At 39.3% G+C, this 16,686-nt stretch overlaps 1 protein-coding gene across 1 annotated transcript in view; it reads left to right on the top strand.

Moving 5' to 3' along the window:
• The window catches only part of TPK1 (thiamin pyrophosphokinase 1), a 341,478-nt gene that overhangs the window by 204,731 nt on the left and 120,061 nt on the right, over positions 1-16,686 (top strand). The window contains exon 7 of the mRNA XM_044246793.1: positions 7,171-7,317. Within this exon, the coding sequence (XP_044102728.1) occupies positions 7,171-7,317 (147 nt within the window). The remainder of the gene's footprint in view (positions 1-7,170; positions 7,318-16,686) is intronic.

Below are 16,686 nucleotides of genomic sequence, written 5' to 3'. Positions count from 1 at the left end.
CAGTCTTGTCATGATTCTATTAAGGCAAATTATGCAAAGTTCAGGTTTTCATTTATTTTTCTAAACAAAATAGACACGGTTTTTATTTAACCTGTTACAGTGGAAACCAGAGAGCCTCATGTGGACTGTTGGAAGTGAAAGGAATCTTTAAAAATATGTTAATGAATCTGGTCTGTACTTTACCTTTATGGATGAGCTGCCTAAGTCACAGTGAGGTTAGTAACTTGTATGTGGTTCCCCGGCTTTTGAAAGACTGTATCATACTATTGTTCAGCATTTCAGGGTTCCTTTTGCCACATAGGATTGCCTATGAAAGGCAACCCTATTCTCACAACGCTCTCCCTTGCTTACAAATAAAGTCCATGAAAATACCCTGACTTGAGTGGAGGAAATAAACAGAAACCAGTTAGAAGTTGATACTTTACATTTTATATATTACAGAATATGGCCTAATAGGCATGTGTTGGTCACTTGTGTGTATATGTACACAAATAGAATATAATAGAATATTTAAAATATTGCATTATATTTTCTTGTATTATATTTAAATATTAAATATTTAAGTGAATATTCATAATATATTTATAATATATTCTATAGTAATTAAATATTAAATATTGTATTAGCCATGGAGCTAATAAGATTATAATAACACTTCTTTAGAGTATAAATACTGAGTCCTTGGTACATCACAACCAGTAGAAAACTGGTTAGCCTCTGAGACTGGCTTCCATTCTTTAGAGAATAGTAGGCGTATTCAAAAATAAATGACTTGCCCTAGACCATGTATGCCCTCCCTGTTGGTACCCTCTGAAATTCATGGTTCATCCTCACTAATATCTCCTGTATATGTACGTTCAGTGTCTTTATGTCTAACTCCAGGCATAAACTGGGCTTTTCCCTGAGGATGGCAATTCTTTGCAGCCATAGTGGTGCTGTTGTTTTGTTTTGTTTCTCCCACTACTTTTTCTAGAATGGGCTTTGGAAGTTAGAGGTACGTGTCTTCACTGCTTTTTGCCGTTTTTAGATTTGTGCTGTCCAAAACTAGCCATTTGTCACTTGAGTTCTTAAAATGTAGCTGATTCAAATTGAGAAGTGCTATTAGTGTAAAGAACATTGATGATTTTGGAGACCAAGTGTGAAAAAAATGTTAAATATGTCTTTATTTTTACCTGCTTTATTGAAATAAGACTGATATATAACTTTGTATGAATTTAAGGCATTCAACATGATGATTTGATACACAAATATATTGCAAAATGATTACCATAGAGCTAGCAAACACCTCCGTCACCTCACATAGTTACCTTTTGTTTTGTTTTGATATTTTGGGATGGTGAGAACATTTAAGATTTACTGTCTTAACAGCTTTCAAGTGTTGAATACAGTATTAGTAACTTCGGTCACCATGCTGTACAGTAGATCCCAGGACTCATCTGATAACTGGGGGTTTGTACCTGTGACCAGCGTTTTTCTTTTCCCCACCACCAGCCTCTGGCAAGCATCATTCTGCTCTGTTTCTGAAAGTTTGGCTTTCTTTAGATTACACATCTGAAAGAGATTATACGGTATTTGTCTTTCTTTGTCTGACTTACTTCATTTAGCATAATGCTTTCATGGTCCATCTGTGTAGTGCTTACTGTAGGTTTTCCTTTTTTCTTATGGCTGATAACACTCCGTTTTGTGTGTGTGTGTGTGTGTGTGTGTGTGTGTGTGTGTGATCTTCATTCATCTGTTGAGAGATACTTAGTTGTTTTTGATCTTGGCTGTTGTGAATAATGTTGCACTGAACTTGGAACTGCAGATACCCCCTTCAAGATCCTGATTTCATTCTGATCTTGATTTTTGAATATAGAACTAGTTTACATTTCTCTGATGATTAGTGATGTTTGGCATCTTTCCATATACCTGTTGGCCGTTTGTGCATCTTTACAGAGTGCCTAGTAAGCTCCTCTGCCCTTTTTTAAATCAGGTTGATGGGTTTTTGCTTTTGAATTATATGAGTTCCTTATACATTTTGGATATTAATTTCTCAGATAGATGATTTGCAAATATTTTCTTCTATAAGAAAAACTGCCTTTTCCTCTTGTTGATTGTTTATTTTGCTGTGTAGTTTGACGCAGTCCAGTCCTACTTTTTAGTATTTGCTTTTGTTCCCTGTGCTTTTAGTGTTATTTCTTAAAAAGGGTTGATAAGACCAATGTCAAGGGTCTTTTCCCCTATGTTTTCTTCTAGGGGTTTTATATATAGTTCCTTTGTTTGGTTGGTTTTTTTTTTTAAGGTTTTTTTTTTTTTGGACACACAGAGATCACAATTAGGCAGAGAGGCAGGCAGAGAGAGAGGAAGGGAGGCAGGCTCCCCGCTGAGCAGAGCCCGATGCAGGACTCGATCCCAGGACCCTGGGATCATGACCTGTGGGGAAGGCAGAGGCTTCAACCCACTGAGCCACCCAGGCGCCCCTATTCAAAAAAATACTTACTGGACCTGTGTTATGTGCCACTTCAGGTGTGATATAATGGTGGCTTCTACCCCCTGTTGATTTTGGTGGCTTGAGCCATGGTTGTCATGAGGTTGTGGTTTTGAGAAGTGGAGAAATTCTGGAACATACTGATTTTGGAAATACATGGATCATGTCTTCCTCTGCTCAGAATGGCTCCCCACTTAATGCCAATGAAAGAGACTTTACAGTGGCTTAACAAGTCTCTACGAATCTAATACTTACATTTTACTCTGATATCTTCTACTAATTTCTCATTTAATTTTAGCAGATTGATTCCTGATACTTTTTGAAAATGCCTGGGGCTCTGACAGTGCTTCAGGGCCTTAACATAATCTGCTGTCTGAAGAACCCTGCCCCTGTACCATAACGTGGCCACGGCCCTCATCTCTTCTGTGCAGCCTAGTCTGCTCTAGCTCCTGAAAGTGGAAGCACATTCCCTCTCCTCTCCTGCTCTGTTATTCTCCCAGTTTTAGCACTTAACAGCGTTTCCCCTCCCAACTAATAGGCTTATTTGTATGTCTATCAGTTGTGTCTTATCCTCCATTTGTCGGTGCCATGAAGGCAGAGGTTTTTGTCTTCTTTACTGATATATCATTGTTTAGAATAGCACCTAACACAAGGTAAATGATCAATCAATATTACCAAAAGTAACATAGGAAATAAGTTACTCTTTTCAAAAGCCACAGACTATTTGAACCTTTGCTAAGTAGGGAAGTGTTCTTTTGTAGGAATGAGATGGTGTTAACTCAGCCTAACAGATAGCTTCTTGCCTCTCTGGTTATTTATTCAAATTTTCCTGAGTTTTTATATACTTAAGGGAAGTTCAGGAAATATTGTTGTCTGCTCTGTTGCGAACTGTGGGGCTAGCCTCTGGGATACATGGGCCTCTTCTGGAAGGAGAGATACTAAAGTATATCAAAAGTTTTAACTAAGTGTGCCTGGGTGTATTGTAAAGAATAATTATGTTACTTAAATTGGGAATTTTGTCTGATGCAGACACAGACATCTGAAATTTAAGGCCTTGATATACTGAGAGGTCTTAGAAAGGCAGGCCTGGTGTGCCAGGCTGAGGGCTGCATGGGGGGAACACCCAGCCAGCAGACTCAAACAGGGGGGGAGCTGGAAGCTAGAGCGAGGCCCCATGGGAAGTGCTTTACTGGGGGTCGGGGTGCGTAGACAACCAGAGGCTTGCGAGGACTTCCGTTGGTTTGTTTGAACGTCACTAGGTCATAGTCGGGAGGGCAAGAAGCGGAAACTTGTGGCAGGGACCAGACTTAGCACCTGTGAACCTGTTTTCCTGGGCCAGGTGCTCACAGCCTGTCTGAAGATGTTGAAGCCTCGGGAAATACAAAGTTTTAAAAATACAAAAAACACGGGGCGATATTAGAAATGAACGCACAAGGCTTTGGATCCACACGGAAGAGTCACCCTGGCAGTCTACAAATGGTCTGTTTCAGATTGAACGCTGTCCCAATGGCATTGTGGTCCTAAACACATAAATCTAGCCTTGTAAAGCCTACGTAAATGTGCAGGGGTGGTGTCTGTCTCTTGTCTCTCTCTCTGAATATCCAGATGTCCTACTTAGAGCTAGCGCCAGAGAGCAGCGAAACCTCCCAAGCTGACCCTCCCCGCTGCCCTGCCTGCAGCCCCATTGATCCTCTGATGTTTTTAATCAGTCTTTTTTTTTTTTTTTAAGATATTTATTTATTTGATAGAGAGAGATCACAAGTAGGCAGAGAGGCAGGCAGAGAGAGAGGGAAGCAGGCCCCCTGCCAAGCAGAGAGCCCGATGCGGGGCTCGATCCCAGGACCCCGAGACCATGACCCGAGCCGAAGGCAGCGGCCCAAACCACTGAGCCACCCAGGCGCAGTCTTGCTAAATACTTCCTGTAGGGAGAATGAGTCGTGATGAGAAGTAATCTTGCGGCTTCTCTATTCTGAAAAATTCAATCACTGATCTACAGATACTGCTTATGCATCCTGATACCCCAGTGCAGAAGAGGGGGATTAAATTTCATTCTTAAAGGTTATGGGATCCCTCAAGGCTTAGAGTATAGTAATGAAAAATTGAGAACCTAAAAAAGGGATTCCAGAATCTGCATAGTGAATAAACTCTCACTAGACCTTGCTTCTGATGTGAATTTAGGATTATGTGCATAAGAATATGCCATTTGCTTTTTACTAGAGCCTTAGCAATTTTGCTATATTTCATACATAACTTCTTTGAGTTTTTTTTTTTTTTTTTCTTCAGTTTAAAGCAAATTCTCTTCAGTTTTTCTGAGGTGGTATATAATTTCTGGGCCTATTCCCCACTGGTCTGGAGTGGCCTTACTAATAAGTCCTCTTTGTTAAGATTAGAAGCCATTTCCCCCAAACAGAAGCAGTCTCCTCAGCAGGCCTAAGCCTAATTGCTTACAAATTACCCTCTTGCTCTGAAGATTAACAGATGTCCCTGTCTCTGTTTATGTATTCAGAGTAATACGTGCTTCCTAGGTTGCGTGCTGTTCTTGGACGCTGAGTCTAATGTTTTGAGTTCTTGAAAGATCTCCAAAACCAGTATTGTGTATGGGTCTTAAGATACTCTAGCTTTGACATGAAGTATCTTATCCAAAGTAAAAAATTCCATTCTCCTTACATTCTGAAAGAGTCAGAAAACTCATTTCCGATGTCTTGGTTCTTCTGTATAATTTGCCTTTTGTGTTTTTATGGAAACCCATTCTGATTTACGTATTCCCACAATATAGCAATTAAGCTATTTCTTCCTTAAGTGATGTGTCATTTCTTGCAGTGTCTTCACTTACTCTTTCATGAAACCCTTGACTGACTTTGATATGTTAGGCACGATTAACAATGGGACCAGAAACACACAGCCTTTGGCTTCATGGACTTCATACCACTCACTCTTCTTCTAGGAACTGTACAGGTCATTTGGGTGCTTGGTTAACATTATTCTTTTAAAACCTTGGCATCTTTATGGACAAAATCTTATTTAAGCTTTTTTTCATGAACTATTTTAAAAACCTAACAACCACATACTCCCTACTTTTAAGCAATTCCTTTTTTATTCCAGATGGAATGATTATTATTACAGTCCATTTTTATTATTTTTAAGGTTTTCTTGTGCTACTTTAAATGCTTCAGTCCTTCCTCTTCCAAAATGACTATATCCACTTTGCTCTGTTGATACAATATGAGACTAGGATGAGTATAGAAGAACGTGCATAGGATCATGGGAGGAGGCAGTGCCTTGTGTTTTCTTCTCAAGCCCACTGTGGGCTGCTTTATTCAGGAGAAGGGTCCTCCGTTCTCTTTTACTTCCCCACAACCCATCTTTACCCTTTGTCTTATATAGAAGGAAAGCAGCAAAGTAATATTATATATTAAAATCCTGGAAATACATTTTCAGCAACAGGGGAACATTTAAATAAATTATACTTTAGTTATAGGAAATGCTATCTTGAAAGTGTTAAGTGGTGAAAAAATAACATATACAACTATAGGTAATAATAACAAAAATGTTAAAAGCATATAACTGTAATAATACCAAAAATAATACGGTGATAGAATAAGAGCTACTGTTTTTATTATTTTTTAAATTTTTATTTAAATTCAATTTAGTTAACATATACTTTACTGTTAGTTTCAGGGGCAGAATTTAATGACTGATCAGTTGCATGTAACACCTAGTAGTCCCCACATCCTCTGCCCTCCTTAATGCTCATCTCCCAGTTGCCCCATCCCCGCACCCATCTCCCCTCTAGCAGTCCTCATCTGTTTTAAAAAAGGGAAAATAACATAAAGCTGTGTTGGCATAAAAATATCTGGAACCTTCAGTTTGTCCTCTATTGTTTAGAGTCTCTTATGGTCTGCTCCCCTCTCTGTTTTTATCTTAATTTATTTTTCCTTCACTTCCCCTGTGTTCATCTGTTTTGTTTCTTAAATTCCACATATGGCTGAAATCATATGGTTTCTTTCTCTGACTTACTTTGCTTAGCCTAATCCCCTCTAGTTCCGTCCACATCATTGCAAATGGCAAAAGAGTAATAGCTAATAATTTTTAAAGAATCACTATGTCACGAACATGTTCTAAATGCTTTGTACTGAACTCCTTTGAGTACCTCATTTAAATCCCACAACAAACTTATCCGTTGGCAAATATTATCCAATTTTTGCACAGGAACATAAAAATGAAGCCCCGAAAGTTTAGGCAATATTGCTAGGCTCAATAAAAAGATGGTGTAGGTTCTCAAGATACTTGAATTCTAGTGGGGTGATGAACCTTTGTATTTATAAGACGAGCCCATGGGTATGCTATGGGGTGGATGGGAGAGGCACCAGCTGCGAAGTCAGGGAAGATTCCAAATGGAAGGAACACATAAACAGACTTGTAAAGGAAACGTTGACTAGTTTTCCAGGTCAACAGGCGGATGGGAAAAACAAAACTTATACTTGAAAGAGATGGTCTCAAATTGTGACTGCTTCTCACCAATTATGCAACTTTAAACAAGTAACTTCATTCCTTCATCTGAACAAAAGAAATGATATCTACCATTTCTCTGTGGCTTATCACAGAAAATACAGTATTGGAAGCTCTTTTTCATTGTTAGATGCTGTTTAATTATTGACAATACTTGAAATGTGTGACTTTCAGTTTTGCTTTGCCTTGCTTAGGTAGATGTAATCGTGACCTTGGGAGGTCTTGGTGGGCGTTTTGACCAGATTATGGCATCTGTGAGCACCCTCTTCCAAGCTACTTGCATCACTCCTGTGCCAATTATAATAATCCAAGAGGAATCTCTCATCTACCTGCTTCAACCAGTAAGTGAAGAGTAAATATAATGTCAGCACTTTGCTTCCACAGAACTTTTAACATTCAAGTAGACTTGGAGAAAACACGAGCCTACTGTGTGTCTTTGAAGTTGACACATGAGTGAAGTTGATCATGTTGGCCTACTTGTGTTTACCCTGTTCTACTGCCTTAGAGCATGGAACAGCAAAAATGTACAGGAGAAGCCTCAAAGTTTTCGTTTTATTATGCCCAGAAAAAAAAAAATCTTGTAACTTTTAATTAAATTGACTACGAATTAAATTTAACACTTTTGCATTTTGAGCAGCTGAATGTGAATGCCACTTGAGAAAAATCTCAACAGAGGAAACACAAAGCTTGGCAAATATTTCAAATGGAATTCTCATATATTTTCAGTGTTGTCGTTATAATTGGAAACTGGATTTGATTTTGTTCAGCACTAAAAAGAAAATCTTTAGCTTTTACTCTTCATAGGTTGCCTGCTTATTAATTTCACTGCCTCAGAATAAATTTCTAATGATCATGTCATTCACTTCCCATGATGAATATCAAGGAGATTTTCTATCAACATAGTGCTTAGAACAGAATTCTTATTAAGTAAGTTTTATAAGGTTGATCAGTGAGTTCATTTAGAAAAATAATCATCTGGTAATATTTTTAGAAGATAGTGGACAGTTGTTCTTCTTTTTTGCCTCTCATTGTAATGTACTACTTCCAGCATTGCTTCTACCCCATCTGCTCCCTACCATCTGTAGCATGTCATTACCTAAAAATTGTTGTTCAGTTAATACAGTGGATATAATGCATGCTCCCTGTTGTTCAGTCAGCTTTGCATTTTTTTTTTTTCCTCGCTCTTTGCATTGCCTAGCTTTCTGGAACACTTCCTATGAGATGTGAAAAGAGAGCTGAAGAATTCAGTTTTCAAACTCCATACTGTCCATTTATTTAGTCAACAAACAGAGAGCGCCTGCTATTCATTGCACTGCTAGGCAGTTGAGGGCTAAGAAAACTAGGAACATGATTTTTGCTCTCTAACACTGTCCGGTGAAGAAGTCATGTGTAAAAACATAAACATAAAGCACCGTTAAAAAATTGGTACATAAACGAGATGAAAGATTATATGATTTGGTCCTAAGTGTAGTAAGGAAAGCCCACTCAGGCATTCACATTTTATTCACTCAGTTAATTCAACAGATATTTATCCTGCTATATGCCAGGCACTTACTTACCCAGGGATGTGGCAGCCAATTAAAGAGACAAAATGCCTGGTTTTCATTCTCTTGAGGCTACATTGGAACAGGATCTTCTAGAATGAGTGGATGTTTGCTGTGGGAGATGGTGAGGAAGCCATACAAGGCAGAAGGAGCCACGAAAGAAAGAGAGAGGCACAGGCATGTTGTAGGATCTGCAGTATGGAAAACACTAGAAGATGCAACTAGAAAACTACTTAGCTCATGAAGAGTCTTGAGTTTGTACAGTAGAGTGTGGACGTTTTTGCTGTAGGGAATGAGAAGTCATTAAAATATTTCACTTAGTCGTATGTCACGAGCAGATATGCTTCTTAGATTTCTCATTATGTATTTGTTAAATACCTATTAATCGTCTAACAATTTCTGAAGCGTGAAACTTTCTGCCATGATAAATCGAGCTTCATTATATTGAATTGATGGTATGATTGCTAAAGTAGTCACCTGTAACTTGGCTGTAGGTAGATATTCTAGTGAACAGATAACCAGTTAGTTGAAGCTGCAGTACAATAATTCTTAAAAAGTAAAAAATGGAAAAAAAAAAAAAAAGTAAAAAATGGAAAATTAACTGATAGAAAAAGCCACATCTGAAAAATGACTTTTGCCCTTAAGAATTGGTCATTGCAGTTGGTGTTCTGTACCATCGCGGTAACGCGGACCATGGTGGACTTCCTAAGATGCATTCAGCTTGGGGTTCCGGGGATTTCCTCCAACGACAGGTTGCTGTCTGTCGTCTGTTGAAAACCCAGCCATTAGTTTTTCAAAGACTGTCTTGGCACTATTCTTCTGCCTTCCTTGGCAACTCCAATTAATTGTAGTTAAGATCCTGCAGTTGTAGCATGTGTATCTGCAAACTTCTCTTTCATGTCGTCTGTGCCTTAACCTCCCTGGGCTGCATCTGAAGGTCATCACCTGTGCTCCATGCCACTCTTCTGCTTCAGCTGCGTCTATTTGCTGCTGAAAGCATCTGCAGAGCTTTAAATTCCTGCCATGATTCCGCTTTCTTATATGCTAGTCCTGTACTCACTTTTTTAAGACCCTTTTAAAAAAAATTTTATTTATTTATTTATTTGACAGACAGAGATCACAAGTAGGCAGAGAGGCAGGCAGAGAGAGAGAGAGAGAGAGAGGAGGAAGCAGGCTCCCCGCTGAGCAGAGAGCCCGATGCGGGACTCGATCCCAGGACCCTGCGATCATGACCTGAGCCGAAGGCAGCGGCTTAAACCCACTGAGCCACCCAGGCACCCCTCAAGACCTTTCTTTAAAACATAATTGTCATACTTTATGGTCTAGAATAATTCTAAAACCTGTGGTTTTTAAAAATCCACTGTCTTTTGTATTCACTTTCACTTACATATTTTGTAACCTCGATTCCTTCTGTGTGTGATGATTTTTGGCCACGACCTTATATTCCTGGGAGCTTCACTTGTGGGAATTATTTGAAGTGTGAGTTAAAATTGAGTCCAAGGAGAATTTAGAGCAGACTCCCAGCCCAGTTATTTGTAGGCATTAACAACTTAGGACATCTGTGGAGACTCTGACAGCTACAGAGTGCCAGGGCTTGGTCGGCAGTTTTCCTAGTGGTCCGACGGGAGTGTTATTTGTATTCCTCTCCCACTGGAAGTCTCTGCTTTATATGGTGCAGTCTCCTTTTGCACTCCAACCCTGGGCAGGCCTTTGGCCTTGTCTCCTGATTACCTTCCCTACTTCGATGCCTTGGAAACCAAAGATCAAGTTCATCTGCTTTGGTAAACACCAAATATTTCAAAGATGAAAGTTAGATTTGGTTTTCTTTTTCAGTCCAACCTTAGTTTTTGGCTTCTGAGTACCCTTAAAAAAACAAAAAAACAGATGTTTGATGCCTTTTAAAAGATTTCTTTAATTATTTTCTAGCACTTTTTATTAAGCTGGTCAGGGTACTAATTTGTCATACTGCTTCTGTAAGTATGGTGTTACCCTGCCTACGTTACAGAAGTAATTAACCCGCAATCTCAGAGGGTTACCTGAGATTATCTGTGGAATATCTGAGTGGATATCAGAGTAGAATATCTGGTCTGGTTTGGGCGGCATTCTCCATTTTGTATCTAAGCCAACGGAAAGAAATTGTGGCATCTGTGAAAAAGATAGCTAGAAAGTGGCACTGCATGTTTTTAAAGGCCAGGCCAGCTCTGTCCTCTGTCACCTTTGGTGGAGGACACAGTGACACTCCCCAGGTCACTGCAAGGCAGTCTAGGTAAATAAGGCCGTGGCCCAGGAAGAGGAACTACTGTGTGAACACAGAACAGTGTCTCTCTCAAACTGCCAGAAACTGAAGTTTGGGAAGAAAGTCTGGAATCATGACCTACATAGGTTCTAGGAGAATACTTTTTTCCTTATTTATAAAATATATTAAACTTTAATTAATTGTGAAAACAGAATCCTTAGTTCTCCCAACGAAGTTTTGTATCATAGTCTACATTCTCCAAAACAATGCCTCCTAGAGTCTTTGTGTGATATTGTGCTTTTGTCTCATTGAAATAACTTGGGGGACACCTGGGTGGCTCAGTGGGTTAAAGCCTCTGCCTTCGGCTTAGGTCATGATCTCAGGGTCCTGGGATTGAGCCCCACATCGGGCTCTCTGCTCAGCGGGGAGCTTGCTTCCCCCACCCCCCGCCACCCCCCGCCGGCCTCTCTGCTTACTTGTGATCTCTGTCTGTCAAATAAATAAACAAAATCTTAAAAGAAAAGAAAAGAAATAACTGGGAAATTACCTAAGAAAATAATTATTAAATAGTGTGGGACAAAAACGTCCTACATAGTCATACCCTCTGTCATGTAGAGGAGTGACAGTATTTAGCATAGACTTCCACCTGTGGGACTAACGGTGCCGGCTTTGCTCCTCTTTGGCACTAGTTCTAGAGAAATCTCAGATTGTGCTCTTCCTCTCTCTCTCCCTCTCTCCCCACCTCCCCCCACCCCCGCAACTCTCTTTCTCTCTCTAAAATAAGTAAAATCTTAAGGAAGAAAAAAAATCTCCCGAGAGATACATACAAGGTCCCAGCTTTTCAACTGCTTTTAGTAAGAGAACACTAAGACAATTATTGGTATAAATGCAAAAGTCAAAATGAGTATGTTTGAGGATTTAGGATATGAACCAATCTTATATAGTTGCCATATTTTTAAGCAGTTTTAATTATATACTTATGAACTGTGATTAACACTAAAAATTAATTGAAAGCTATACTAAAATTAGTGCATTAGAACCATTTTGCATTCTAGAAGTGGGACTCAGATCATTGAACTGAACTGACTTTGCCATGTGTGTTTTCATAGAACTATGTGTGATGTTATCCATGTGCTAGAGCATACATCTGTGTTAGGCAGTGTGTATGTTTTGGGGATATATTCAAAAAGGGTGTCTACAGTTACCGTTCATAATTAATAGGACTGATCACAATCACAATCACAATGGACAGAAGAAGCCTCATAACTTTAAATTGAAACCATTTTCAAATATTGTGGAACCAGGGCCCAAGAAAACCAATCTGGTGTGCTTCAGTGCCGAATAAAGAATGGTTTGAAACTTTAGAAATGTATTTTTTAATTGAAAGTCAATAAATAGCTGTTCTCAGAAAGGAAGATAATTTTGGAACTTTTACAAGAAGCATCTCATTTTAACTTCATAACAGTTCTGTGAGGAAAGCAGGACAGATATGTCAGTCACACAGCAAAGTGTTTTGACTCTATACTTTCCACTACACTACTTTCCTCTTTCTTGGGGTTAGTGGCCTAACATGCAAATATCAAACTCTTTTTTTTTTTAAATTAACATATAAAGTATTATTTGTCCCATGGGTACAGGTCTGTGAGTCATCAGGCTTACACAATTCACAGCACTCACCATAGAACGTATCCCCCCCCAATGTCCATCACTCCACCACCCTATCCGTCCCACCAACCCCCAGCAGCCCTCAGTTTGTTTCATGAGATTAAGAGTCTCTTATGGTTTGTCTCCCTCCCTGGTCCCATCTTGTTTCATTTTTTCCCCTCCCTACCTGCTATGGTCCCTTATCCTGTCTCTCAAATTCCTCATATCAGAGAGATCATATGATAATTGTCTTTCTCTGATTGACTTATTTCGCTCAGCATAACCCTCTAGTTCCATCCACGTCATTGCAAATGGCAAGATTTCGGGTTCTTTTTGATGGCCACATAGTATTCCATCGTGTGTGTGTGTGTAATACCACATGATCTTTATCCATTCATCTGTTGATGGGCATCTAGGCTCTTTCTGTAGTTTGGCTATTGTGGGCATTGCTGCTATAATCATTCGGGTACACATGCCCCTTCGCATCACTACATTTGTATCTTTAGAGTAAATACCCAGTAGTGTGATTGCTGGGTCATAGGATAGCTCTATTTTCAACTTTTTGAGGAACTTGCATACTGTTTTCCAGAGTGGCTGCACCAGCTTGCATTCCCACCAACATTGTAGGAGGATTCCCTTTTCTTCACATCCTCGCCAACATCTGTCATTTCCTGACTTACTAATTTTAGCCTCTCTGACTGGTGTGAGGTATTATCTCACTGTGGTTTTGATTTGTATTTCCCTGATGCCGAGTGATGGAGAACGTTTTTTTTAAGTGTCTGTTGGCCATCTCGATGTCATCTTTGCAGAAATGTCTGTTCATGTCTTCTGCTTATTTCTTGATTGGATTATTTGTTCTTGGGTGTTGAATTTAGTAAGTTCTTTATAGATTTTGGATAGCAAATATCAAACTCTTAAAACAAGTTATAGTTCATAGGCTGGTATTTATCCATGAACAGTGTTTTACTGAGTGGGCAGTTGGTATGTGTTTAGAGTTGTATGTGTGTGTGTGTGCATGTAATTATTCTCCACAATATTTTAAAATAAGATGAATTTGGGGTACACTGTAAGGGTACATCCCACCTCATTGTTCACCTAAATTAAAAATGACTCTGAATTTCCTTCAAGTATAAAAAAATCTACGTACCTCAAGAATTTTTATCATTTAAGAAAATTGAATGAGATTACCTTTGAGCTTTGCTAAAATACTTCAAAAGTGGTGAAAATCAGTGTAAATGTTAATTATTTTGAATATTATTTTTGAGAACAGTGTTTTCTGGAATTGATTCTGAAATTGAAGATAATAGCAGGAGGATGAGACATGTTATGGGACCTGTTGGTAGGACTGATAAAAATGTCTTGGTGCTGTGCTTTGCTAAGAGATGTTGCCTGTGTCTATTAAGTGGCAATGATAGCCTTAGACCATGCGACTAAAATGTGCTTTTTTGGATTTTTTTTAAAGAGCCACCTAAACCCTCCAATTATCTTAGCATTTCTGTAATAATCTACATGTGAGTCTCTCTTGAGACTGTTATGTAAATAAGTAAGCGTCCTTTGTTCAGGAGAGTTCTGTCGATCAGGCTGATCTGGTCACTGCCGGCTGACCTGTGCGTCCAAAAGCCACTCCCTTAGTGTTCCAGAGGTCGTTCCAAACCTTAGTCTTTCATCTGCATTCTCTCTTCAGTCCCCTCTCTGTGACTTATTTTGGTTATTACAAATTGAATTTTAAAACAAGGGAGAGATAGTGTAGTTCCAGGTCTATATACATATGGAAAAATGTTTGGAATTTTTTAGCCGGTTTATTTTGAATATATAATGTCCTTTACATTGTGTTTTGGCATATTTCACTTACTGTGGGTCAAACTGCCATTATGAGTGAAAGTAGGTAGCATTTACTTTAAAAATGGCAGATTGAACGGTCCTTCAAATAGAAAATTAAAAATAGAATGCATAATAGCTCCTCCCTTAAAAGCAAGCATTTCTCTTTTACTTTCCAAAATGTCTTCTTAATAAGACTTTATAACCTTTTATGAGCAGGAGGTTTTATGAAACCAGTGAGAGACATTTTCGACATGAAACACTACTGATATCAATTACTAGTTAGGCTATATTCCTTATGAAGACATTTAGGTGCTCCCAGCCATGTTTATCATGCTAGCCATGCAGAGTGTGGATGGTTCCAGATTTCTCATACGTACTTTCTCATTTTCTGGTCCTGTGCTTCTCAGGAGTGCAGAAACATTAGCTTCTGTACACTGAGCATAAATTATCTTTTATCTGCAAGTTTTATGGCAGTTGGTAATACAAGTTAATAGGATTTATGACCAAGAAATGAGATGTCCAAGAGTTAATAAGGCATGCCTTTTACATTATCCTAAACCTTGTTCAGTGATTCCTAGTCAGGATTCCGGTATCTGATGCAGGGGAATGGTGTTACAGAGCTGACTTCCATCCCTTTTTATCTCACCTGAGCAAACTTCTAAATATGTTGTAAATATTTCTTCCTCGTGATCTTAGTCATGTTTACTGCTACTTGTTTTTTCACTCACTAGGACAATTTCTTGCTGTTTAAATTTCTCACATTTTATAAATCAGACATTGGCCGTGCTGGTAATGAATATGATGGAAACATGTTCAGAGTCTGACAGAAGCTGGATGTCTCTGATGTGAATCTGTCACGCATGGTGGTTTCTGTTGTGAACTGAGGGTGTGGGTCTGACTAGCCACATGTACACACCCAGGACCACCTCCTCAGCGACGGCACCAGGGAAGTGATTCTCAGAATATCACCTATATCGTAGGGGCGCCTGGGGGGCTCAGTCTAGTGTCCAGCTCTGGATCTTAGCTCAGGGGTTGATCTCAGGGTCGTGAGTTCAAGCCCCACCACGGGTTCCAGGTTGGGTGTGGATCCTGCTTAAAAAAAGAAAACAAAACTATATAGTAGCATAGAGCCATTAAGTATTAGTGTAAATGGTATAAAACCTTAAAGATCATTTTATGGATAAAGAATTCCAGGGACTTGAAGGTCAAGTGTTTTGCCCAAGTCATACACAGTGTTCCTTTGAAAGAAAATGGGTGCTAACCATGAGGTAGGTCTCAGGCAACAGTGGTCTGAAAAGGACCACCAGGCATCTCCTCTCCAAGGATGGGCTGTTGCATTGAGCGACTTTCCTCGTCCATAACCCCAAGTGCTAATACCCATCCCTTCCTCTGCCATTCACCCACCTAAACTTGCTTTTCTGGGAGAGTCCTTCCACTCAGTGTCTGACCTTAGCCGTCTGCCTTCACACTGTGTCGTCTGCATCACTCACTCTATTTCTTTGGCTTATCCGCTCTGCTTTTCCAGGGCAGCAGCTTCTGCAGGTGGAATGCGTACAGACACGCATCTTCCCGAAGCATCCTCCTCTTTTCACTTCAAACCTTGCCCAGCTTTCTAGGGAAAATGTTTCTGTGCCCATTCTCTCCTTCTCTTCTTCTGTGTGCTCTTCCCCTTCCTCCCCTACAGGGCATTTTAAAATTATAAACCAAAACCTGTCTTGTGTAGAACATTGTGTTAGTCTTATTATACTGTTATGAAAACATGACATTTTAATGAGCACTAAGACAACAAAATCCTAGAGCTATACAATTCTCATTTTTCTAAGTGCTCTAATATCCTCTTTAGAGTGCCATAGAAATATTTCCTTTATGGTTTTATCCATGTTTAATTAAACTAATTTTATGTAACTAAGAAGTTAAGGCATACATTCACAAAGAGTTTATTTTATAGGTATTGCATTCTGTTTTGTTGATTTAAAGCATAGACTATTTCATCAACAAACATTCTTCAAACACCTGTTATGTTATGGTAGGCACTGAGAATGTGGAAATAAAGCAAACAGCTTCTATTCTACTGCTCATAATTCAGTGGAAACGCCAGAAGAATAAACCACAAAATTCAGAAATTTTTTTATAAGAGTACAGGGAGTGCTGGGCGTCAGGGTGGCTCAGTTGGTTAAGCTTCTGGCTTTTGATCTCAGCTCAGGTCTTGATCTTAGGGTCGAAAGTTCAAGCCCCGTGCTAGGCTCCGTGCGGGGCTTGGAGCTTCCTTAAACACACACACACACACACACACACACACTCATCAAAACAGAACATTGAGTGCTGTGAGGATGGCATGGGAGAAGCATCTAATCCAGACTGGGAACGGGATTGATGGTGATCATGGAGATAGTTTCTCTGGGGGATAACATCTTTTGGGGAGTTAGGTAAAGAGAAATGAATAAAGACATTTCATGTGCAAGGAG

The sequence above is a fragment of the Neovison vison genome, chromosome 4 (genome assembly GCF_020171115.1).
Source record: "Neovison vison isolate M4711 chromosome 4, ASM_NN_V1, whole genome shotgun sequence".
Lineage (NCBI taxonomy): Eukaryota > Metazoa > Chordata > Mammalia > Carnivora > Mustelidae > Neogale > Neogale vison.
This window is presented reverse-complemented; position numbering and strand designations above follow the sequence as displayed.